Here is a 26,356-nt window from a genome sequence, read left to right as displayed (position 1 = left end):
ATTTCTTCTTATCCTGTCCCTCTTCAAAGAAACCGAGTCACCTTGTCAATAACTTTTTACATCTCCCACAGAATTATGAACCGGATGAGCTGACCAAAGAGATGGCCCACCTGGAAGGACTTATGAAGGACCTTAATGCCATCACTACAGCATGACCACCTTCACCAGGACATAACTCCAAACGGTTTCATAAGTCTTGGGACTCAGCCTTGGAACGCAAGGAATTGTACAGAGGAAAGAAAAAAGAAAAAGAAAAAAAAAACCAAACAAACAGAAAGAGGACAGCACATGAGAGCATACACAGAAAGCAAACGAACCAACCAGTGCATTTGTGCTACAGCTGGTCAAAAAGAGATGACCTTTCTTGTCATCGTCCTGCAATGAAGTCATTGCCAAGTTGAATTCCATTTACCTGCTGAGACCATGCAGGATGGGACGCATCAGGCTGAAATCTAGCATCCAGACAAAAGGAAAAAAAGTGGACTTCACGTTTTTTTTTTTCTGGTCAGGTTTTGTCTCGGTGGTGTGATTGCCCTGCCTTTTCAGTGTTGGACATTCGCATTTATGTACAATTTTATTTGTGTTTTTATTTTATCTTTTTTTTATAAAAAGGAAAAAATATTGTAATCAAAAAAAAAAGACAAAACAAAAAAAAAACCAAACAAAAAAAGGAGAAACTGTTGTTTTCCACAGCCTAGACTGACGTTTGACTGCTTGTTCTATTGTGTATGAAAATTCATTGCCAGTGTGGGTTGTTCTGTTTTGTTTTTTATTCTGCGTATAATTACGTCCCCTTCTGGCAGTTAATCCATGGCCTTTTGGGATGCTGCACTGCTATTTGTAAGCTTTTTTTATTATTTTTATATTATAATTATTAAAAGCCTGACTTTCTCCTCTCATCACTGTGAGATTACCAGTCTGTTTGAATTGAAATGTAATTTGAAAGGCTTGTTTGTCGCTTTTTGTGCAGTTTCAATATTTTGAGTGGGGAAAAGTAGATGGGGAAGGGGAGGGGATCCAGTGGGAGGTTTCATTATTGTTGTTTTCCTGTCTTTCTACATTGACTCGAAAGACTGAAGAAAATGAAAGCATCTTCTGTAACGTCCTTCCTTGTAACTTCAGCATACTGTGTCTCTGGTTACTGAATTGCAGTGAGAGTCTCATTTAGAAACATTAAAAAAAAATTCCTCCTGTAAAGTAGGGTTCCTTATGTTTAGATGACACTACAGTTTATTTTGGCAACAGTGCTCTGTTTTGTTGTTGTTAGTTTAAAGATCGCATCATGAAACTTTAAAGTGCAGATTGAGCGCTCATTCAGCATGGAGAGCTTAGCACAGGCAGCAGTGCACAGTGCACAACACTTCTCTGCTGGTGGTGCTTAGGTTTGAGCTACCTGGACCTCCCAGAAGCAGAGAACTGTGGACCTCTTCTCATCAGCAACATACCATATCATACTTTTGAGAACACTACATGTCCACAGGATCCTTCAGCAGCAAGTCCAACCCCAGTGCAATTTCTCTATCCCAGGCCATTTAAACAAGAATCCTTCTCTTATGGATTCTTCAGAGACATAAGCAAGGCAAAAAATGTATTTTTTTACACTTTTGAAACCATTTGAAAAGAAAAACAGTATTAGCGACTCAGGTGCTGTTCACATATCTGTCTAGAAAGGAAGGAAAGTTAAAAGGGAACTCCTATATGAGGGGAAGGAAAAGGTATTTTGTTTTCTCCTTGTATGATTGCCTGGCTCTGCCATACTCTATGAGGAGGAATGGTAAAAAGAGGGACTGTATTTTAGTAAAAAAAGAAAAACAACCACTACCCAGCTGCCTAACAAACTCATGTGCAATTTCACTTTTAAGATGAAAGGAAACTCAAAACTTACTGATGATTCAGATGGAGAATCTGCTCCTCCTGAGCTATCGGGTTTGTGGTCTCGGAAGCTCAGCGATGGAGGACGCGCAGGTAACGGGCGTTCCAGGTGCGGGGCACTGCTGCTGTAGCCCACAGTGCCTCTGCTAGATGGCTGCACCTGTTGGAACATTAACAGGAAATACTGTAATCTGCTGAAATTTAAATTTAAAAAACCCAAGAACTTCGCTTCATTTATTTTCTTTTACCCATTTGACTAAAGCTAAAGCCCTGGGCCCATTTTCATAGTCCCTGTCACTAAGAGAAGGGAGAGCCAATGAATCATCCTGGAGAGCAGCAGGGGTTTGGGTTGTAGTTTTACTTCCTTTCTTTTCCTGGACTCTTTGTGTTGTCATTTCTAGGACATTTGCTGGGTTTATTTATTATTTGAGGGGGGGAGGGAATCAAATGAATTGGAGCACCGTGGGCCACCTGGATAATTGACGTTTGGACTTTTAATCAATACAATTCAGGGCAAAATAAGCTACAGAATATGTATTTAAATAATAAAATACGCACCCTGTCCTGAAAGGAGAGGGGGTATGTTTTCCTTTGCCTATTTTTTACCTATACCCAAAGAAATATCATCATACGTACACAGTATTCTTAGCTGGTGGGTCTTTGTGAATATTACTTATGTATAACACCATGAATGTTAATATTGTCATTGAATTTGGGGAGGGGGAATATTTTTAAATGATAAAACAACTGTTCAAAGTTGGTTTTTTAAGGTTAAACTAAAAAAAAAAAACATTTATTCAATTCAGTGTACAATCTGTATTGCACTTTTTCACATTTTAATGCTACGTTTTCTTACATACCCTGTGATTTTACATTTGGAACATTGTGTATCCTTGTAGTGTCATAGTCAAGCTGTTAAGTGACGGCTTCCTTCAGAGACATTTGGGGAAAAAACCAAACCTGTATATTGTTTTATGATTCTCATGTAGAATAATTTTGAGGACTGCTGTAGACGTCTACCTTTCTGTACAATTTTTTTGCTTTTCTGTAGTATTTGCTGTATACTCTATGGCTTTTTTTAATGACTTCATGTTTATTATTTTGTATTGGACATCCAATACACTTTTTTTAATCCAATCAAATTCTGGTCTGCTCGGAGAGTTTGTTCTCTTTTTAATTATTCCTATACCTTTTTTTTCTTAATCAGTATGGTGACCAGGTTTAGAATTTTACTCGCACCTTTTTTGTTGTGGTTTGGTAGGTTGTGTCCTCCAGAGAAAGAAGAGGATCTGTTATCCCCCCCACCCCTGTCTTTGTGCAGACACTGAACATGCAGTGTCTTTCTGGCTAACTCCCCTCCATTTCAAAGCTCAATAGCAAAAGTATCCCCTTCTAACAAGCAAGCATCAGAAGGAAGGGTTTCAAATCAGTGAAAGTACATTTAATAGCCTTAGTAATCCAGTAAATCACAGAAAAATAATACTATAATTCTTTGAATATAGCACTGTCTATAGATTTTAAAGTGCAGTAATTGATACCCTTATTGTTACCCTCATGCTAAGTCCAAACTTTCTTTCAGTACTAGAGACTCATACGGATCATCAGCCTCTTCTCTGCAAGCCAGCCACTTTCCCCAGTTACTGGTGATCCATGTTCTTGGGAGCATTAGCCTATTCCTCATCCTGACCTCTGCAAACAGGAATACAAGCTACCTCATTATGTGCCCCCTGCTTCTCCCCCCCCCACCCCCATTTTGCTAGTCAGATCCTTCTGTTCACTCATTAAATTGTGCAACCACACTGAGGTCTTAGGTGGGAACTTGACCTCAAAATTCTCCTGAAGGGATGCCACGACCCTGCAAGCTGATCAGGGACGTCTCAGCCATGCTAGAATTGGTGCAGTGTGTGCATATATATGTGTACAGGAAAGGAGAAATTGGGAAGAAAGGCATTAATCATTAAGTTGGGAGTGTCACAAGGCACATCTGAGATGCAGACAGGTGGAGTGGATACAGCAGGGAAAAAACCAACAACCTGCCCTCTACTTACTAACCTCTAGCTTTAAAAGCAAAAGGATATTTCCTGCTAGGTTAGTCAGCGCAGATGATAGTTTGCTGTGCTATTTGCTTTGCAGACCAAGCCGGATGAAAAGGTGACAGTTTTATGAGGCGTTTATCAAGTAGCCCATTTTAAGACAGGCAGAAGTAATACCTGCTGGGACTCGTGCCCTCCTGCGCCGCCGGGCAGTGCAGGACAGGGACACTAGAGGGCAGCGATGACTTGCTGATAAACAAAGCTGCAAAGCAAACCCACAGCCTATACCGTTTTTGCATCCACCTGGACGAGAATAAATTGTTTCTCTTCAGCCTAGGTTAAGGAGACTAACATTACCGATGCTTTCTTGTTAGTAGCAGTTCAGTAAAGAACTCAAGCAGCAAACTATAGTTTTTTTCATGCCTAGCTGCGGCTTTCCTTGATAGCACTTTGGTGTCCAACACAGAAGCAAGGGGTTGCCTCAAACACCTTTGCTAAATTGGTGCAACGCTTGCAGGCTTTTTCCCATTAAGAACAGCCACCTGTCTTAAGATGAATTGAGGCTAAATTTAAATTAACTCACAGCAAATCACTGTTCATCTCAGATAAAAGCATTCCTGTAGGGGCTCAGCGTGATTCAACTAAACTGCCTTTGCCAAAACTGTTAAACTATTACAACAACTTTTCTGTGGGGCCAGGTCTCCCCTAACCCAACACAGGCTTCAGCCAGGTTAACGTCTCCCCTTGCTACACAGGGGTGTGAACACATACAGCCTGTGTGACTCTTAAAAGCCAAATATTGAGCTGCAGTGTGACTCTAGAACCTTCCATAAGCAGACACAGCAAAATTCCTGCCTCCAAAAAAGTTTGCCAGCTCTCCAGTGTGATGGACACCCTGGAAGTCAAGGGGACAATCATCCTAGCAAGCAAACATGCAGGGCTGACAGGGGCAGAGGCAGCCGACAGGACCGGTGGGTTTGGAAAAGGAAAGCCAACCCTTGGCAGGCACAACGTGGAAAAGTGGCAACGAGAACATGAGCGAAAGGGTGGCAAACACCCACAGATCCAGACTGTACACCTGCCTTTTGAAAGGCAGGAAAAGCCTGAATGTGATCGAGTGCCAGGCAGACAAACTAAAAATCCTATGAGGGGGAGCAAAGAAGGATTCGGCCTACTCTGAGTGCTGCTGGGCCACCTTGCTGTGGGGGAAAGTGTTCTCCAGAGCTGGGAGAGGCTCTCTGATCAGGACTCCCTACATGCACAGGTGCCTGACTCATTTCCCCTCCACAGGCAGGGCTGGTAGCAGTTGCACTAGAACAATAACCTATTCCCTGTCCTTCATTAAATGAGAATCAACTTTTTTGAGTTACTTCCCAATTTCAGCTCCTGTTTCCCTACCTTCTTCCAGCACACACTGCCTTTCCTCCAGACCTTCCTCTCTGTAGGGACAATGGCCAAGGCAGCTGGCTCCCATGGGGCTGCAATTTAGAGCAAATGCTAATTTTCCTTGGTAATTTCTTAGGAGAAAATTTTCTGTTCCCCAACCCGGCTGTCTCGGGTCATCCCACCCTCACTCAACTGCCAAGCGGCCACTGGCTAAGGGGATGCTGCAGGGTGCTCTGCCCACAAGGGTTGGTCTCGGTAGCAGTTTAACCACAGCCCTTTTGTTCGACACACAAATGCACCAATAACACCACTGCCAGCCTTGGCAACATGATGTAGCACTGCTCTAGTATCTGCAAATCCTCACCACCTGAACCAGACACAGGGCAGCCCTGGTTAACAATATCCTACAGCAACCTCATCACTGCAAAGGCTGGGAGAATTAAATGAGACAAGCTAGAGATGTAGCAATAAAGTCATCATGCATTAACTTAATTCAAACCAGTAGTACTCACCCTTAGCGGGCTCCAGGCAAGGGAAGAGCACTCACTGGACTGCTGCAGGCTCCTCTACCTGGAGGTTTTGCTGTGTCCCTTTTTCCCTTCTTTCATTTTAGGCTGGCTGTCAGTGCCTCCACCTCCTATAATTTCATCATTCTGTAAAGAGGGGGTGATGTCTTCTGTCCTAGGCTGCAAACCTGAGGGGAAAAGAAAGAGCAACCCCATTTGTAACCTCACTCACTGTCCCTGGCTGGCAGGGCCGGTGCAGAGCGAGCTGCGACATTCAGGTGTGTGTGTTGGAAAGCCCTGACCTGACTTTTCAGGCCCCACCTTAGGACTCTGTCACAGGAAGCATGAGACTGCTGCCGGAGCTCAGTCTCCCAAGGGCAGGGGGGACCAGGGTGGGGGCACCCAGCTCTGGGGCCGCAGCACCATCCGGGGCAGAGGTTGCAGGATACGGAGGTTTGTCCTAGGGCTCAGTAGAGCCCGGCTGTGATCAGACACACGCTCTGTGCCCTGGCCAGAGAGAGCCTGGGGAGGGGTTTCCCCAGGGGAATGGGAAAACCAGGGATGGCTGCGCGCCTGACAGCCCCGTCCCGCCCAGTGTCCTCCCCGATCCCAGCATCCTCATACGTGAGGAAAACACCAGACCCCATTTCTCCTCCCTGGCACTGTCACCATGGTAACAGCATCCACCGAATCTGGCCAAGCTCTGCGCTGACGATGGCGAGGCCAGGGCGGCTTCCCTCCGGCGCAGGGGTTTCCTCACAGCTGTTGTGCTGTTTTATGAGGCACAGCCCCAGTCCCGCACTGCTCCTACCGATCTCCTCGCTGTCTGCAGTGAGGATTTGGAGCCTCGTGACAAGAAAACCCTGTCACTGGAGAAGGGCACTGAGGTATTAGCAGTGAGCAGCTGCCAGGGAAACCTTCCCCAGGGGTTCTACGCCACTCCCCGGCACCCTCCGTAAACCCTCTGCCAGCACCCCTCAACATCGAGGGCTGCCCCTGTGTTATTCTGTGCAGGGTGTCACTGCTGTGCCCCAGGAAGAGCCACCTCCAGAATGCTCTGGGCCCTGCTAAGCCTGGGGAGCAGGATCCCTCCAGCAGCTGGACCATATCTTGCCCTCCCCAGCCTGGGCCCCTCTCCCTTTTATCTCCCTCTGTCTCTGCCTGGCTGCTCTTGCTCCTCTGGAGCAAACCAAAGGTTACAGTATTTCTGCAACCTCTTCTGAAGAGGCATGTAGCCCTCACAACATCCCCATGCCCCAGAGGCCAGGCTAGAGGCACAGCCGCACAAGGAGGTGCTTCACAGGGGCTCCCTTGGCTGCATTTCCTCCCTGACCCCTAGAGCATTTGCTGCCCTCCCTTGCCCAGCTCTGGGCACCAGCACAGATAACCAGGGTGGTTCTTCCCAGCCCAACCTGCCTGGGCTCCCCAAGCAGTTAATACCTGGCCTGCAGCACTTTACCTAGTCCCTAGTGCTGCCTTTTCAGTGAGTTCCAGCAGCCAAATGCTGTGATGGGCTCAGTAACACACAGGGTTACTGAGTTAAGGCCACCTCAGCCCCACGTGGGATTGCTATCAGCCACGGTCGGAAGGGGAAAAAACATGCTGCTGCTGCTGCAGCCGGTGCTGCTGGATTGGGGCTGGGTGTGCAGGGAAGGCGGTGACACCAAAAGGACAAGGCACCCCCAGACACAGGGCTGGGGGGGAACTGCTGCCTAGTCCTAGCCCCAGACCTGTTAGTGCTGAGGGGACCCAAAAGACAGGGCGCACAGCCCAGTTACCAACGCACTGCAGCGCATAGCACCTTCCAGACCCTTTCACTCCAACCATATCCCCAGGGCCACCGCTAAGTGGCAGCCACGGCCAGGGGGACAGAGTCCCCAGTGTGGACTGGGAACACAGAGCCAGGGCTCGGCCATTCCCCCACACTTGCTCCCAGCAGCCCCCAAAAGATGAGCTTCAGATGGGAAGCCACCCCAAAATCCCCACCATCCCTCTTACCTAGCCAGACCTGGAAAAGCCTACTGCTTGCTGCAAGGAGCCAAGGGCTGTGGGGAGCTGAGCCGGAGCCTGCCCCTGTGCCCCACCCTCCCCCAGGCGTTTCCCATCTCCATCCCCAGGGCGAGGGCCCCTTCCCAGCTGCAGAGCCTTAGCCTGAGTGCCCAACCCAGTGCTGCTCATGGCTGCGGGCTGGTTCTGGCCAGCTGTGGCTCTGGTTCTGATTGGGCTTTGTTTTGCAGGCCAGCCTGGCTCGTTTGCAGGCAGGCCTGGAAATGGGGGGGGCTGGCCAGCAGTGGAGTTTTAATGGGATGAGGCTGGAGTGGGGGCTTTGTTTTGCAGGCCAGCCTGGCTCGTTTGCAGGCAGGCCTGGAAATGGGGGGGCTGGCCAGCAGTGGAGTTTTAATGGGATGAGGGCTGGAGTGGGGACAGCCCTTTCCACCCAGGGTTGCTTTAGGCGCTGTGTGAGACATGTTACGAGCCACTGAGATCTAGTAAAACCCAGCAAGCAAACAACAGCATCACGACAAACTAGAGATTTGGGTTTCTGAGTCCCCAGTGCTTGTGACTCATGGGCTCTCAGAGGATATTCCCAAGTCCCCAAGGCTGGCGTCTGCCTGTTTTTATAGTACTTGAACCAAATTCATACTACTTGAACCAAACCCTATGATTTTGGAGGCCATTTTGCTGGAGGCAGCGAGAATAAAATGTGTGTGTTGTGGCCATGCACAAGTGCCTCCAGGTCTCCCTATTCATCCCTGGGGTATCTGCAGATCCTATAGGTACCCTCACCATGGCTGTATGGTGTCACACTCAAGCCTTCATGGTTGAGCTGATTAAAAGCTACGTTAAGCATCTTGCTAGAGCTAAGTATGTATGTCCTCAGTTGCCACAGCCTTTCCAGGAGCACAAGGCTTACAGTGACATGAAATACCAAGTTCTCCTGGCACTTAATCTTTGCCACAAACCATGAGCTGCAAGAGGGGCCTGAGGCACCAGGGAAAAGGTTAGTAATCCATCAGGGACACTGCACTGGCAGTGCAGCCACGAGCTACAGATGTGGTTCAGGCCAGCAATGTCCTTCCCCCAACACGGTGCCCCCTCCCTCCCCAGGCTGGCCAGGGGTCCTGTGTCCCTGGCAATACATTCAGGCTGCTCCTGGGGAGGGAAGCAGAAATGCTTACAAAGGAGCAGCACTGAAGCCCTGTCCTCCATCTTACCTCCCCTGCTAAGAGCAAGAAGTCATTCCCAAGTCTGCTAGGCCCTTCTGACTCTGGTGGGTTTGTTCCAGCAGTGTCAGGACATGCTGTACTGCCCCCCCCCATCCTGGGTGGTAGGGGTGAGCTCCCTTCTCCCAGGTGGCTGGTTTCCAGGATGGTGAGGCAGCTGGGCCAACTGGAGCATCAGCAATAGCAAAGAGCAAAGAGCAGCCCCCCCGCTCTCTGGCGAGCCACCCCAGGGGCTCTGCTGGCCCACACAGTGCGGCAGAACAGCATGTCAGTGCCGAGCCTCTGGAGAGAGGAGCTGACAGTGATGGGCATGCACAAGGCCGGAGCTGACAGCATCCTTTGGCCGCAGCAGGAGGCCAGCGCAGGTGGACGGGACACCTGAGAGCCAGCACTGCGTCAAGGGAGGGCAGCTGGCCATGCCCTCCCATGAGCCACCCCCACTGGCCCTGCACGCTGTCTCCGACAGAGCTGGAGGGGGAGCGCACGTGTGCTCCTCCAGAGAGGCTGCTGTAAGCCGTGTGTGGGCGAGCCCCAGCCATACCCATCACAGCTGAAGAAAACAGGTGTATAAAAAAACAAAATAGAAGGGAAGAGGGGAAAAATGACCCTGAAGAGCTGTCTAATTTGCAGCACAGCCAGGGAGAGCAGCTTCCCAGAGAGGGGAAAGCGTTTAGGCATGTGGCGCTGGGAGATGCTGTTAACACCTTCCTGCCTAGCACTGCAGGACCGCTTCAGGCAGCTCCCGTTCCCTTCCCAGCAGGCAGGGCAGGGCACACACAGCATGGCTGCCTTGGTGGGGGCATTTCTGGAGGGGGTGGCTGGCCCTGCACACAGGGCAGGAGAGCTGGGTCCTGCAGCGCCCATGCCAACAAGAGGTCACTCAGTGGAAGTCCTACAAAGGCCCTGGCATTTGCTGGGCTAAAGCTCCCATTTTAACTATCAAGCTGTTGTTTCTCCACCGTTAAAACAAAAGAGCATCTACCTCTTCTGAGGGACTTCAGTCAATGTCTTTTCTAATCAGGTGCCTGCTAAAAGGTGGACTTGAGCAGAACAGTCACTGCTGGTGATTAGGGTCAGCTGGTAGCTGGAGGCTGAAAGGCAGCTGGTTTGCAATGCCTTCTTAAAAGAAAATCAATATCTACTTTCCTGCAACTGTAAGTGGCAGAACCAAGTTAGGATTTTCTTCCCTTAATTTGCCAATAGTAGATGGCACCATATTCAGCTCCATTAAAATCAGAGCTTAATGTCAAAGTGGGGCTGAGGCACAGGCTTAGTGTGCTGGAATTAGTGAGACAAAATGTCTGAGGCCTCTGCAAACAACTTAAGTGACAAAACCAATATGCATATACTCATGTGTGAAAATCCACCCCTTTTTTACCAACAGGGAGATAGCAGGCAGTGAGGGGATTTGTCTGAAGACACCTTGCCAATCCAAACAGCAGTCTCCCTGGGATTGCTGAGAGCAGAGACAGGCAGGGACGGGGACAGTGCCTGGCAGGGACAGGGCCCAGGACATTGGAAAGGCCCCAGCATTGTGCTGGCTCTGATCACAGCACAGCCCTGGGCAGGCCAGACCCTCAGCTCCTCCACAGCTTCACTGAGATGCTGCTAACAGGGTGACTGGGGAGGGTGGCACCGATAGCAGACAGCTCACATACAGGGTCATCGTGCGTGTCCAGTGAGGCGTCCTAGCCCAATGCCTTAAACAGGGAAAACACTTGGGACCTCAGACTTCAGCACTGATGGTCTGTGTTGAAAATAGGCAGTGTTCAGCTGTGACTTGGGGAGAGGACCTTGGCGTGTCCCAGCTTCTCCACTTTGTTCCCTCCTGCCAGAAAAGCAGTGTTCAGCTAAGCCTACACCTCTGCGGGGGGTGGGGGGTGTAGTATTGCTCACAATGTGCCTAAATGGCTTGATTTAATTTCTGCAGATTTCTGAGTGTAGGCTTGAGCTTAGAAGCCAAACTGACTGCTGGTCACACCCTGGCTGAGAGGCCACATGCACATACAAAATCTGGCATCGCAAACTGAGCATTTCCCTGGGTGGGGAAAGGGAGAAATGTGACCAAGGAACTGCGTGGCTGATGAAAAGCAGCTGCAAAACCACCTCCGACTCCTGAGAGCAAACCCAAACTGCATCTTTCCCGGCCCTGATTCTCTTCCCATTGAGCCCAGCTTTAGTTCAGCAGTGGGAAAGGGCCACCCACATCCCTACTCACAGGCCACCAGTTGGTCATCTCTGCCAGGGATGGAGGGGTGGGATACTGTCTGCAAGGGGGTAATGGTGGATGGGGAGGGAGTCTATGGCGCTAAAGTGCCACCAGGAAAAATGGACTAACTGTTTATGCTAGTACATCCCAGTTCCTGGGCTTTTACCCCCTGCAGCCATCACCTTGGTCCGGCTCTTCTGCAGCACTGCCCCACCAGCCTGGCAGAGGGGGTCAGCACTGGAGCAGAGCATTGGCACTGGGTTCCTAGGGTCCTGGCATGGGCTGGCCTCTTCCCTGGTACTGATGCCCCAGCTGAACCTCTCAGGGGCTTGGGCTGCCACCTACCAGTGCTGGGCAGGGAGAATTACCTTCAAGGGGTGCACCTCATCAGGTGCTGGGCCCACGCTGGTGCCAGCAGCTGCTGTCTCCGGTTCACTAGTGGTGAAGCTGTAACACTGCCCTTGCCTATGGGAAGCAGAAACTCCTGGTCAACCTTTCAGTCCAAGCATGATCCCCAGCACCTCACTGCCAGGGCTGTCGAGAAGCCAACCCTGGCCCCTCTCCCTTCCCTCCCTACCAGCAGCTGCTGTCTCCGGTTCACTAGAGGTGAAGCTGTAACACTGCCCTTGCCTATGGGAAGCAGAAACTCCTGGTCAACCTTTCAGTCAAGCATGATTCCCTCAGCTAGAGGACTTTGCTCCCACCCTGGTGCCTCCCCTGGGGTCTGTATTCCTGTTCTGTACCCTTGTCCCAATGAGGTACATGACCTGCTGGCAGAGATGGGCTGGGCTGGAAAGCTTTCTGTCCACCCCATCTCCTGTGGATATGAACATATTGTCTGTGCCCTCATCTTCCTCCCCCCCTCACCATGTCTCCAGTCCCACAGGGAGGTTTTGGGGCCCCTTCAGTCACTCATCTCTGCAAGCTTTTGCTTTTTTGCAAGGTGGATGCAGACCCAAGGGGCAGAAGTGGTTATGTTCTCTGCAGTGACGTGTAGTGTGACAGGCAGTCTGGCCTGAGGTGGCTGCAGAGCTGCTCACGGGGGCGACCTGCTCCAGCTCTGGCAGCAGGATATCTGCAAGGGGTTGGAAAAGTCCTCTGCCGTCCTCCAGGGGTGTAAGCAGTGAGATGTTGCCTCTTTGCCTGGCCACCGTTTCCTCCTGCTTCTGCCTGAAGGTGGAGGAGCAGCAGTGGGTGACCCTGTACAAAGTGGTGCCAGGCCTTGAGCAACTCTTATCATTTGCCTTTTACATGCCGTGGTTTGCATGCAAATGGGAGCATTGCCTTGTGCACATCTTCCCTTCCACATCCCAAAGTGATCCTCTTCCACAAAATAACAGGGACGCAGAGTCTGGCTCACGTGGTTTACAGCTCATGTCCCGCTGCCACATCAGTCCCTTGGGGTGGCAGGTACAAGCTTGGCCCCTGGGGCTGAGTGGAGTGAATGAGTGAAAGCTGTCATCAGTGTCTGGTTTTCTTTATTTTACATAAAATATACACTAGGAAGTATTCATTTCTTTAAAGTGGTGGTTCCTAACTTACTAATGTCTCCCTAGCAAGGAGGAGAAAGGCGCAAATCCCTTTTCCTTCTGGGCATTCGCTGGAGTACCTTGTAGGGTACCTGTTGCCTCCTCTGAGCTCACCAGTCCTGTGCCCAGTGCTATGAGATCCTTGAATTTGCAAAGGAGATAAAAAAAGGACTCAGGCAGGACATGCACAACCCCATCCCCAGTGCCAGGCTTCCTGGAGACACATCAGAGATGTTGCATGGTCCCTCTTACAGTGCTTGTGACTGGAAGACAACGCTGAGCGAACAGGTCTGCTAAGGGTCCTGCCAGGCTGGTGTCCACACAGTGCTCCACCATTTTGTGCTCAATGAACCTCATCATTGTTTGCTGGTCCAAACAGCTCAGTGAATTTGCAAAGGAGAAGAAAAACCTCATTTCCAAAAGCTGAGCCTCAGCCTGCTTCTCACCACAGCTCTGGCATCACTTTCCTTCCTTTCTAAGGCTGGCTGGTGCAGGGGATCAGACAATCCCAGTGCCTGCCGGAAAGCATTGCCAGGAATAGGCCTGTTCTGTTGTCTCCAACACCCCGAAATCTCTCACGGGGTCCAAGAGGTATGAGTTTGGGAGTCCTTGCCTCCCTCCCATAACCACAGACTGTTCTTCTCTAGGAGGGAGGGTGAGTGGGGTGGGCAGCCAGTCTGGCACAGTTTCCCAAGACAAGGCTGAAATTCCCATCAACAGCCCTGGCCAAACTGCGACTGGGGAAAAGGAGAAATCGCAAGAGCTGGTGATCCTGCCTTTTTCCCACTCTGAGCCCCCACACCAGCAGGCTGGGTCTTCACAAGGTACTGCAGGGGAGGTAGTAGTGATCAGGAGGTGGAGAAACCACCCTGCTGATAGGAGGGCGACTTGGCTCTGGTATCTGAACAGTTTGTTCCTGACAGCCGGTGTGCAAGTATCATGAAATCCCTGTGCAGTCTTAAGTCCTTTCAATCAGATAAGGAGGCATCAACACATATGCTAAACCAGTCAAGCCCTTCCAAGTGTGCTTTTCTACAACTGATGGGGCTTCTTCCGGCTTCTCCGGAGAGTGGAGCCAGGGCTTTTCTTTGGTCAGGGAAAAGCTGTCTGTGCCATCCTGATCCACAATGGCCTAGAGCAGAGACATGGCTACCAGCTGTGTTGAAATGCTCTGGGTGAGGTAAAGATCAGACTCCATTAGCTAAGCCGTGTCTCATCTGGTATCATGCTTGTCATGAGGACTCACGGCTATTGTGTTACTGTGATCTGCTCTGCCCTCGTGAAGGGCACGAGATCCTCCTGATGTAGTCCTGCCCATCCTTCTGCAACTCATGGCAGTGGGGCTGTGTCTTGAATCCCTGCTAGATGTTGGTGGAGAACAGAAGGCAGGTTTCACAGGGAAGTTTAAGACCTCAAAGCTTGGATTTTGTTCTATTCCAGCATGAAACTTGAAAGTTTACAAATCTTCTGTGAAACGTAATTTTAGAAGAAAATTTTGATTGGGCAGGACTGACTCACAATCCCAGTTTCCTCTGTAATAGTAATGGCACACAAAATAAAAAAGCCTGGCACAGACATTCACTTTGAAAATAAAAACAAACATTTTACTGCCTGAAGGTCCCTCACTGAAACTCCAGGACAACTGACCCACCAGGGCAGAGCCATCTGGTTTCCAGTGAATGGCATTTTCTGATTAAAATGTTTGGTTTACTCTTTCGTCACCAGTTCTGCTCATTCACAGCCAGACAAGGTCAGAGAACCGATGGAGGGAGACCAACAGCGTCTCCCATTTTCCTGTACTATCAGAAGCAGGAGGGAAGAGAAAAGGAGCGTCCTGCTTGGACTGAGCCTGTGCTGCGCTGTGTCAGTGGGAGAGTGTGTGCGTCTGAGCACCCTTCTCTGCAAAATACTGATTCCATTCATGGCCCTTGGGCTCCTTTTTTTTCTTTTTTTGCCATCTCTGGCATTAGGAGTCCTGGTAAAGAAGGTCCTGGACCTTGTTCTCATCTCAGCAGGAAAGACACACATTCAAGTCTTTCAGAGGCTGGGCACATGTCAGAGGGCTAAATGCAATCATTGGATGAAAAGGTGCGAAGAAAATGAGATTTCAAAGAAGGAAAAATAAATGTGAGACTATCAGCAAGGCAGAGGTGAGGCACTGCACAGAGGTGAGAGGTGAGGCTCTCGATATCAGTTGGTTGGAGGAGAGGGAGCAGGGAGGATGGTGCCTAGCTACATCTCGCTGCCACAGGCTGTAGAACACACTCCAGCAGCTGGCCTGCTTTGCCCTACGTTTTCTTGGCTATGAAGAAAGGGCACAAGGCCATACAGCTCCCGTGTGAGCTACTGACCCAAATCATCAATTTTGTGCATACTTCCTAGAGTGGGTTTGGACAGAGACTCAAAGAGGGCATCACAGGAGTGAAATGAAAGCTAAGAGCTGAGGCTAGTTTTACCTTCCTAAAATACATCATGTCCTGACCTTGGCATCATCATCCAGCTTAATCTGAGACCTCGAAACAGCTACTTCCTTTCTCCCATTTTTTGTTGCTTTTTGTGATAGTCCCTATTCCAAGTTGTTAAGGTCTGTATCCTGTGGTAGGACTCCTTAGGCTCTTCTCTGAGGATCACAAAGTCAGCCAGAGTTTCCATATCTGCCATTAACGTGAAGGATTTTCATACATGCATGAAAACAACCACCAGATTTCTCCTTTGTACTGTTAAAAATTCAAGTGTAGGCAAAAGTTTTAAGCTTTTACTGTCAATAGCTTAATACATACTTCCTACAAGAATGTGTGAGGTGGAGATGTGGCAGCATGTAAACACACTACTAAAGCTCTAAAGACATCAGGAAAATACAGACAGGAAGTGAGACAAACCCCTGCATCTTCTCTGCTCAACAGGAAAGAGAGGACTGAAATGCCACCCGAATTTTTTTCTTCTTCAAACCTCATCTCATGTTGCCTGAAGTTCAACACTTAAAGCAGACAGCAAGTCAGAGGGATAGGTTTTTCACGTTTTTATTTACTAAGGTTTTTATTGTGTGTTTTATATTGCAAACCCCACCCCTAGAACTCTTCCCTCCCTTCCCCCCAAAATAAAACAAAAAATAACAATAATAATTAATATAGTTCCACCTACTGAGACAAGCCTAGTGTTGACTGGGGTCCAGTCGGAATAACTCAATATTGGCTACTGCACTGCTAAGAACTGGAAAATCAAACAATATCCCCGTGAAAAACAAAGCAAAGGAACCCAACCGAAGGGAGGATGTTCACCAGACTGGTGGATGGAACGCACGTCTACCAGAGACAGCCCTCAGGGTGTTTCTGTGCACCTCCATTTGTCTGAGTGTCCACAGGGTTGTTGAGATTCAAGTACCAATGCAGCAGTCACAGGACAGTCATCCATGAGGGCTTGGCATTGCTGGGCTGAAGACCTTTCCCACCTGCTTATATTAGATACCCCAGACCCAAACAGCTTAGCTCCCAACCTCTTGAGATGCTCATTCTAGGGGCCCTCTAGCATACGGGGAAAAAAGATTGCTGAAACAAATGTAAAACTTAAAAGGATATTGTGAGTCTTCCTTCTAGGAACTGCCTCATACCTTTGAAAATATGAGAGGGTCTGTAAGTCTGCTTCAATTCCGTCAACTGATTCTGTTTCAAGATGAACCTGTACATATTTGGAAAAGCAGGATCTATACATTATAATTATCACCTGCCAATCAGTCCTACAGGAGGGTAAAAATTGACATGTATTTTAAAACTAGGAGATATATATATATAAATATATGTGTGTGTGTGTGTGCGCGCGCGTGCTTACACATGTGCATAAATAGACTACGTATGTGTATAACTGTATACTATATATATAAAAGCATGTGTGTATATATAGATATATATAAAAAATCTATACACACACACACATACACACACACGCACCCCTCCCACCACACACACTCACACATATATAGTTGTATGTAGCTAGTAGAAAAAACATTTCTAGAGTTCCCCTGACCCTTTAAGGAAGACCAAAGCTGGTTACATCTGAATTCTGAGCCACCAAAGCATGTTGAAGCAGGAGTGCCCAGGAATGCTTGCAGCAACATTCAAGATACAGGCACATGTCAAGAGTTTTGCAAACAATTCGGTATAAAAAACAACTGTCAGCCAGTGTTTTGGGAGAGAGTTGGGGGTGGGAGGAGGTAAGAGAGGGAGTTATATGGACCTGTATTGTTACTGTGATAATAGTAAGTTTTTTGGCACTGCTGCATGAAGTCCTGCTTTCCCTCTGAGGGCTGAAAGGACCCCATCATAGCTGGAAACAGAGGGAGGCTGGACATGTGTTTCTAACACGTGTTAGAAAAATTGAGCACCTGACTCTTTACAGTGAGGTGGCTGGAGACACCTCTCAGCCTAAGGAAAAACAAAAGAGAAAGAAAGGATCAAAGTAAAAGAAAAGGAGACATTTGCTCTAGAGGTAAAGGCTGTAGCTTCTCAGTGCTGTGTGCACCCAATGGCCCCTTACTGCCTTCATCCCACTTTGACTGCCTTTTATCAGGGGAGCCCAAAAAATCCAGCTCAAGGTGCCTGCCAGGCCCCAGACGTGTCCAGTGATGCTGCAACTGCAGGGCAAGACCAAAGCCCATCAGGTGCAGGCTGTTATTGCTGGTGAAATCAAGCAAATGATTTCAATTCCCCCATCAGAGGAGAAGCATGGACCATGGCTGGCCAAATTTCTGATCTAATCTGGTTTAATGGCATAAACATAGTTGCAAATCTGGAGGATTCTTGGCTGGGCACCAGTATTACCCTCGGTGCCTCAAAGCTCAAACTCCCCTGGGCTAAGGAGGAAGAGGGCTGGGGTGACTGCACCCCACTTTTCAATCTTTTTCTACCCAGTTCTCTTCAAAGCAGTCAGCCTATGGACACTGAGACATTAAAATGAGAGAGGGAAGGTTAAAATGCTGCCTCTTTCTTCATCCCTCCCCTTGCTTTGCACACCCCAACCTGGAAGGCAGCATGCACGCTTTCCAAACCATGGAGAGGTTGAAGCTTGGGCTCTTCTGCTGGCTGAGGCCAGCTGCCTGGCGTGCTGGCAGAGAGACGGGACTTCTCCCACAACCCACACTTGCGACACCTACAAAAATACAGAGGGGATATTTACTGCCCTCCCTGTGACTTAGAAGGGATTGTTTCTTGTTCCCACTAGAGCATCAGTGGAATAAGAAAGAGACAAGCATCTGAAGTCAGGCCTGTCCATCTCCTGGTCACCCTTATCTTCTTCAGATGGAGTCCAAACAAAAACTCAGCCCTTCTGAAATCCCTAGAGGGGACTGCATTAATGAAACTCACCCCTCTTCTTGCTTCCTCTGCAACATGCTGATCACAGGAGAAAACCTGGGAGGAAGTGAAACTTTCTGATGCGCACAGTGAGCCATCCAAGTCCCCCCATAAATAGGTGCTGCGGGCCAGGTTCACAGCTGGTGCAAAGCGATGCAAAGCTGAGGCCAACCAGAGCTGTTCTAAAAACACCAGCTACAGGCCTGACCTGATGTTCCCTTTTATGGCCCACGTCAACCTCGGATCTTTGTCTCAACAGGAAAACCTTTTTTGGTGGCTTCTATGGCTGATCATTCATATGTTCCAGCTCAGGCACATGCCTTGTCTGTGCGTTACCTCGTTGGATTAAATTTGCTCATATCCTTTTGTTCCATGTATTAAAATATTCTATAAAATCAAGTGACCAAAAATCTATAGCTCTAAGAATACCTGGTTATCTTCTTTTTTTGTTGTTTTTTTGTGTGTTTTTTGTTTGTTTCTAATCACAGTTAAACCTAAACCAAAGAAATGGAGAAAAAAAGGGGGGGGGGGGGGGGGGGGGGGGGGGGGGGGGGGGGGGGGGGGGGGGGGGGGGGGGGGGGGGGGGGGGGGGAAGAAAAGGAAAAAATGATTCATGAAAGTCTAATCAGGAACTGAATTGCATGGCTGACATAACCAGCTCTCAGAAGGAGTCCTCACAAATTGGAGGGCAGTTTGGATCTGACAGGTTCCAGATCCCCTGTGAGCACTATGGATTCTTTCCGCCCACCAGCAGTCAGAGAAGCGGCGCCTGCAGCGCTGGCCCCAAACACCAGCGGATGTGGTAAAGAACCTGAGGACATCTGACGTGGTAAAGTCACACGCCCAGGAATTGAGCTACAAGGCTTCCCAAGAAGTCCAGTCCCTCCACCAAGAAAAGGAGAGAAGCTGGAGACAGATTCTCTAGAGGAATGAGGAGAACTTTGGCTCAGTGTCTGAGCCAGCTCTTGGGGCAAAGATGGCTGGGAAGCAGAAATCAACTTGATGTCCTGGCTCAGACGTCCCGGTGGCACAGGTGGCGTGCTCTTGGACTGCAGGATCTGTGGAGGTGGGCTGGCGGTCTGAGGCAGGAGCAGAGATCCGTGAGAGCCTGAGGCCCCAGAAGGGCCACATTGAAAAGTTCTTGTTGCCACTGGGCTCTGACTAGGAGGACTAAGGCCAGAAGGGGTATAACAGGGAGAGGCGACACCAGACTGTTGTAGGGGAGACATGGAGGCAAAAGGTGGCCGTTCTTGGTGGAGCTGGGCTATCGTTCCAGTTAAAGATCCTAATGCACTTGGATGTGTTTGGCACAGGCCCGAGGATGGCCCACCAGAGGCCTGTGCCAGCTGGCTTAGGCTGGAGGATGGAGAGTTGGAAGAAGGAGCAGGTTGGAAGTGATTCATTCCCCCCAAAGTCCCACTGCCCGAGAGCTGCTGTAACTGTCCCCCCTGCAGTGGTCTTGTGGTGGGCTGGAACTGGTTGAGAAGACTGGGGGGTGAGTTTGATGAGAGTTGGGTGAGTGATGTTGATGGGGAGCTAGTTGTGGCTTGCTGGAAGTGCCCAAATCCACTGCTGGAAAGGGCTGGCTGCTGCTGCTGCTGCTGTTGCTGCTGCATGGGCTGAGCTGTACCTAAGGGTGATCCAGAAGGTGCGTGTTGGAACTGGCTCAGTCCCACCGAGGATGCGCCGCTCAAACCCGTCTGGCTTGAGACACCTGGAGGGGATCCCACCTGGAACTGGCCTAAGCCGGCGGCAGCTGAGAATCCTGCGAGCTGCTGGATGTGGAAGGAAGAGGACGAAGGGGTTTCTGCTCCTGGTGTATGCAGCTGGGATGGAGTACTGGAGGGAGAGCCAACGGCAGAAGGCCCAGTCGACGGGATTAGAGACTGAAGCCTTTTCAGCTGTCTTGGAGTCTGGTTGGATTGCTGTCCCAAGGAACCCAAGACGGACACCGGAGGACGGAAGATGGCTGTCGGGAGGCGTGGGTGGTGGGTCAGAGCTATAGCGACAGAAGTGGTGGCTGCTGCAGCTTGCAGGGGTGCCTGGATCAGTGGAGTCCAGATGACAGGGGTGGGTGTGGATGCGGCGGCGGCAGCAGCGGCGGCAGCAGCCTGGACATTGTGAGCACAGTGTGCCATCTCTCTGTCGTGCTGCACAATCTGCTGGATGATCTCATTCTCTTGGTAGTTGAAAACACCCGAATTGAGGTCATGCTGGACTTTATGCAGCAGAATGGAATTTTTCTTGCCTGTAGAGAAAGTGAAGAGAGAAAGAGTCATTCTGGTATGTCAAAGCATGGGAGGCTTCCTCAAAGCTTCCTGCCAGACTTTCCCCTCATTTTTGGCACTGTCTCCCCTCCACTATCATTATGGGATCTGTGTACAGCCTCTGTGCTCCAGCAACAAGATGACAAACATCTTCTGCTTTTGTGGTATGATCAACAAACCTCAAGATCCCATAAAAATGTGCCTGACAGCAGACATATTCTTAGTCAGACAGTAAAGCCACTTTTGGTAAGTGTGGCAGACTGGTAGCAAAGCTTATGAATCTGGAAGATTCCCATTTTGCACCTCATAATCTGAACTTCCATTAGAAAAAGAGAATAAATCCAAAGGCTGTAATTTTTTTGTGTTTGCAAAGGAAAACCTCAAAAATTAAGTCCAGTGAAGTCTCTTGAGTTTTCAGCTACTCTCCTTCAGCTACACCTTGTCCTCATCTGTCTCATGCAACTTGTTCACTCTGGAGTCAAATCTGTGTTTTTAGTTGAAAGGAAATTTCTCTATGAATAAAGGACAGAAGGACTTTACGTGCTGGAAAAGCTCAGCTGGCCCAAGTAAGAGACCTCAGACATGCTGCAGCTACCATCTTACTTGGCCGTGCCCTTCCAGTCCCAACTTTAAGAAAACTGCAGGCTAGCAAACATCATGTTCCAGCTGGACTTCCTAGCCTGCAGCAAAATATCAGCTCAGTGTTTTGCCTTTTCAATGGGCTGGAAAATGTGGCATAATGAGTTTGTCTGGCCTGCGAGTGCACCTGGCACTGAAGGGATGCACTCTCCTGGACTGAAGGACAGAATCATTCAGTGCAGGGAGATGAGATGCTGCCAGTGATGCCCTGAAAGGCATCACCAGAGCATGCTGATTTGAATGATTTTCTTACAAAATTACTGTGGATTAGATCCCTGTTCTTGCCTTTTCAAGGGTCCTCTATCCTGACAACATATGCCAGTTTGCCTTGATGACAGCACCTGCCTATGGGCTTCCTTTTCACTTTTGTTTACCGAAGCTGTTTGGATTTGAAGGGTTGCCTAGTAAGGATTTTCTTACAAAATTACTGTGGATTAGATCCCTGTTCTTGCCTTTTCAAGGGTCCTCTATCCTGACAACATATGCCAGTTTGCATTGATGACAGCACCTGCCTATGGGCTTCCTTTTCACTTTTGTTTACCGAAGCTGTTTGGATTTGAAGGGTTCAGCCTAGTAAGTTGTGTGTGTGTGTGTCTGTGTGCATGCATGTGCATACCTGGCCCCCTGGTTGTGTGTCTGTACACAGCTCATTTTGTAGCTGAAGCTCAGGGGGTGAGTGTAGAAGGGTCACCTCTAGATGAGGCACCAGCCAGTTTGGATCAGATCAAAAGCTGTATCAACCCCCCTCCTGAACCAAATGTATCCTCAGGCCCCGCACCCATTAGCAAACCTCTGCTCTGATTCAAATGTCATTTCTGCTGGTTCCTGTCTGATCACTTCTAGTTCCTGTACAGGACCAGGGCATCAGACAACATTTTGCCAATTGCTGCAGATTTACAGAGCATGAGATAGTGGCAGGTATGGAATGGAGGCCTGGATGCGGAAGAGCCTCTTTTTCTGTATATTAACCCCCAAATCATGTCATGCTTTAAGAATTAAAGGCTGGCAGCACGTCATGTCAATTAAGTTTCCTGCAAACAAGGGCTTGTCCATTAAACTTGTCTCCACGCTTTCACAAAATCACAACTTTCAAGATAAGTCAACCATTGATATTATCGACTAAGACCACAATATGATATTTAATTTGTCCCATGCAGCATTCTAGTTTAAACTGGTCAGCTGATAGTTTCCAAGAAGGAATGGTTGAGTGGACTGCCGTGTTGGGTAGTAGTTCCCAGAGAGATTCCAGAGGAATTTCCTTTCAATCCTATGCCAGTCAGATCTCAGATCTTTGTGTACAGATGTGAGTACCTCTCTGTGCATAGATGACATCCAGATTGTTGGGGGTTTTTACTATATGGTGTATCTTTTATATCTGTAACAGATAAAAGAGTCAAGAGTTTAAGGACATGCCTCTTACTCTAGCCAAATGTAAAATGAAACATCTGGCAGCAAAGAACTCGAATGACACTCTGAAGAGGGTAGCTGGTATCCTGGTGTCCTAAAAAGTAACTCTGAAATGGTAGAGTCTTGAATATAACTAGTTGAGTTCCAAATCTACCACCAGGAAAAGGTGAAACAATTGTTGCACAAATAAGAAGGAAATTATAAAGTATAAGAGAGATACTAGCCACTAACACATAAAATGCTAGGAAGGCATACAGTATGATGTTTTAGTTCTAGTGTCTAGCTGCAAAGCATGAAAAGGTACAGAAAATATCCACAAGAATCAGGCTTGAAAAACATCAGTGAATAAGTGCAAAGTATTCAGCTTCTCTCAGAGAAGAGGTGACTTGATACTGATTTATAGGGAACTTCACAGATGAAGGAAGCTGCTAAGAACCATTCGCTTCCGTTCCAGAAGGACCCACGAGATATTGTGATTTTAGACAAGCCCAGAAAAAAAAGAAGGCGCAATCTAACTGTAGTTGTAGTTGAGCATTGGAAGAACACACTAAGGGTTTTTCCTTCACTGTACTTTTAAAAATCACTGTACCTTTATCTCTTTATAAAGGACGAGGTGTGGCTCTAGCAACTGAGTGCTATGCAATAGTGCTATGCAATTGTTCAGGGCGCGTAAAGCTTGAAATCTACAGTGGGCTGAACCGCACCATAAAACCAAACCACTAAAATGCTGACGGAGTTTTGATTCTGCATCTGCAACTGGTGCGTTTGGGACGTGTCTGTTGTGGGTAGTGCTACGGGATGCTTAATGCTTTTGAGTTTTACCTACTGCTAATCACTCCCTCCAAAAGAAGCAGTAAGGCATATGGACTGGCCTTTCTTTTCTCACCTTGGAGAAAGACACCGGCCCTGGAAGGACACAGTCCTGAAGGTAAAGTGTTCTGAACTGCTAATGTCATTGCAGGGACTGGAGAGCTTGTCTGCACTGGAAGTGCATGTGTAAGATATGTATATAATGTCTGTTTCATTGTATACCGGACTGGAATAGGCAGCACCAGATACAGACAGGTCCTGGTTCTACCTGCCATTCAGGTAGCCAGGCACACCAGAGGGAGCATGAATGTCACCTTTAAACTTCAGAGCATTTTTGCAGTGAATGTACAGTGAAAGGGAGTGAATGGCACAGAGGGTCACGCTGCACGCGCGCACACACACACACAGAGTAATTTCCACGTGATATCTACTAGAATCGCATACGTGCTCACAAATTAGATCACAAACAGCTGCTTAAACAGAAACAGAAATACTAACTGCTCCAAGTCTGGAGAGAAGGAACAACCTATCTAAATAAAATTGACAGGTAAGAGAGAATCTGGCCAGCACACTTGAGTTAAAGAAGGATTCAGACTGCAGGTTTGTAATCATTCTCTTTCTGGAGTTGAAGGTACAAATCCCAGCATGGGCAATCTGTGGCTATCTCACACAACTGCAAGGTCAGGATGTGGATGGGAGACAGCATGCTGAGTTCAAAAAAGCTGCCTTACCACATTTGCTTTCTTGATAACAGACTGTAGCAAAACCGGGCTGAGGAGGAATGGCTAGGGGTAGAAGGAGCAGAAACAGCAGATGTTGCTAGAGCAGCTTTCCGAAAAGCTCAATATCAGCAACTGCTCTGTGTTTCCATCATTACACCTCATCTCACTCTTTTAATTCCATGTCACCTGTCTTTGGCTTCTGATTTCCTTGTCTGTGCTTGAATAGCCTGCAATTTCCAATGCTGCCCTCAATTCAAATGAGAACCCATAGCGACGTTAATCAGAGCTGCACGGATGAATTGAGGGGACCGATGTTTTCATAACCGGAGCTCTTGACAACACAGAAAGAGCTTGAACAGCAGACTCTTGTTTCCTTGGCAGAGCACTAAATAGAGAATGTGCTAACATTTTCCAAACATGCATACTATTTACTGGAAATGGTTTGATCAAAGTTCCTTAAATTCGTGTCAAATTGATAAAATAATTCCAGCAAAAACCTTGGAATGATTATTTTTGTTAAGTTTTTAAAACGGAACATTTCAGTTTTCCTTTGAAATTACATTACACTTTACTGTTTTCCTAAGCCCAGCTTGAATCTATTAACTGTTTCATTAGATCAAATTTTTCTTTTCTGTTTTGCCAAGAAAGTCTCAAATTTCTGCTCCAGAACATTTAAAAAAATCACTGAAAACATTCTTTCAGGTATTGAAGGGGAGAGCAATTTTTCAAAATCATTTTTCAAAATTGTAATTGGTTAGCAAACTGAAAAATTAATTGGCTTCACTATTCTAATTAATTGCATCATTTACATGATGTTTCCACACACTAATATAAGTCTTATTAGTTGCTTCTGGAGAAAATCCTCCTTCCAACCAGCACCAGATGAGAACAGGCACACAGCAGAGTCCTGGTGGGACAGAGACATTTTCCTGGCAGGTCTGACTAAGGTCCTGCATGAAACATAAGCCAACAGTGGAACAAGGCAGTAGGAGCAAGTTTGCTTGGGCCAGTGGTTCTGAGATTATTTCTCCTCATCATCTTATTTATGAAATTGCTTCTGTTTCAAATTCATTTTTCCTGCTCTGGATTTATTGTCACAGCACCTGCCTCAAAAGGAGAGCAGAAAAGACAGCAACCAGATGACTGAAAGGCTGATTAGTTTGGCTGTGTGTAACCCCAATTGAAATGATGGTCTGCAGCTCACAGCTACACTCAGTGAACCACAACAGTCCTGTGTTCTTGCTAAGCCAGTGAGAAGCTTCATTAGGAGAAAGGAAAAGGGACTCCTGTTTCCCCTTCAATCTAATCCCGGAAGCATGGAGGCTGTATGGGAGGTTGTATATTACAGAGTTTCTCCTTCTATGTTGTTTATCCCACATAAATTTAAGTGCTGAGCAGAGTCTAAGGTACTACGATAAACAATCCACCCAAGCATTTCTCCTAAACCCAAAAGCACTACACAAATTTACTGAGATGCCATGGAGCTGGCACAGGAGCCGTCCGCAACCACCTCATGCACAAACTCCCCACCCTTGCTTACTCTGAGGTAGCTCAAGGCCCCTTACCTTTCTACAGAGGAGAGAGAAGCTGCCCTGGGTTTCTGCAGGGCAAGTGGTGTGTGACAACCTGATGAAGGGAGGCCTGGGTGCCTCCCAAGCAGCCACTTGGGCTGGATGGGCCCCTGAACAGGACTGAGGGATGGTTCAACTAATGGAGCTATGGGAGCACAGTCAGTTAAAGGACTTAAAAGGTCTCCATGGCACAACTGACTTTTTTGTACAGCTCCTAACACAGTATGATTTTTTCCCATAGACAAAAATAAATGTCATCAGTGGAGTGCTCTGGGTTCTAAAAACTCCCTGTTTTCCTCACTGCAACAACAGGCTAAATACAGGAAAAAAAAGGAAAATATTTAGAGCCTAGAAGATGTTTATAGCAAAGCTACCGGTGCTCTGAAGTGGAGTGGCGTATGTAAAATTATGGAAACTAAGCAAATAGATGTTGCTCCCTTAATAAAGAATCGCAAAGTCAGATTTTCCTCAAGTGAAGATAGCACACAAAAGAACAGGGAGAAAGGCTCATGTGATTTCATAAAAGGAGCCAGCACTCAACAATAATTCTTCTATCAAATAATCAAAATTAGCCTTCTGTTGTTAAAATTCTGCACAGACACAGGGGAAATTAGCTGTGACTTTCTGTTCATTGCTCTTTTCAGTTCTATCTAAGCCCACTGGCTGCAGTTTAAGAATTCAGGTCACTAAATTGCTTTCTGAATTTGCATGTATTTGAAATAATCTCACTTTATTACGCTGGCTTATGCCCTGGCCTGCTGTCAAAGTGGCTGCCCCCTGCCACATGGTTACTTCTTTCAGGCCTTCGCTTCTTATTATTCATACGACTGGGCGCT

General features: G+C 47.9%; 2 protein-coding genes across 4 annotated transcripts in view; one reads left to right on the top strand and one right to left on the bottom strand.

Moving 5' to 3' along the window:
• The window catches only part of NEO1 (neogenin 1), a gene marked incomplete at its 5' end in the record, with an annotated part of 157,007 nt that extends 154,364 nt beyond the window's left edge, over nucleotides 1-2,643 (top strand). The window contains one exon of the mRNA XM_019471969.1: nucleotides 72-2,643. Coding sequence (XP_019327514.1) covers nucleotides 72-155 — 84 coding nt within the window. The remainder of the gene's footprint in view (nucleotides 1-71) is intronic.
• A 16,135-nt stretch (nucleotides 2,644-18,778) lies between these two features.
• HCN4 (hyperpolarization activated cyclic nucleotide gated potassium channel 4) overlaps nucleotides 18,779-26,356 on the bottom strand; it is a 110,488-nt gene continuing 102,910 nt past the window's right edge. Inside the window, exons 8-9 of one of the 3 annotated variants that reach the window (XM_019471962.1) lie at nucleotides 19,781-20,352; nucleotides 18,779-19,699 (exon numbers count right to left, since the gene is read on the bottom strand). In XM_019471962.1, coding sequence (XP_019327507.1) covers nucleotides 18,779-19,699; nucleotides 19,781-20,352 — 1,493 coding nt within the window. Of the gene's footprint in view, nucleotides 20,353-26,356 lie in introns of all 3 variants that reach the window. The other 2 variants (XM_019471963.1, XM_009278867.1) reach the window with 2 other exon arrangements.

This window comes from Aptenodytes forsteri, unplaced genomic scaffold (genome assembly GCF_000699145.1).
Source record: "Aptenodytes forsteri isolate BGI_AS27 unplaced genomic scaffold, ASM69914v1 Scaffold258, whole genome shotgun sequence".
NCBI classification, from domain to species: Eukaryota; Metazoa; Chordata; class Aves; order Sphenisciformes; family Spheniscidae; genus Aptenodytes; species Aptenodytes forsteri.
This window is presented reverse-complemented; position numbering and strand designations above follow the sequence as displayed.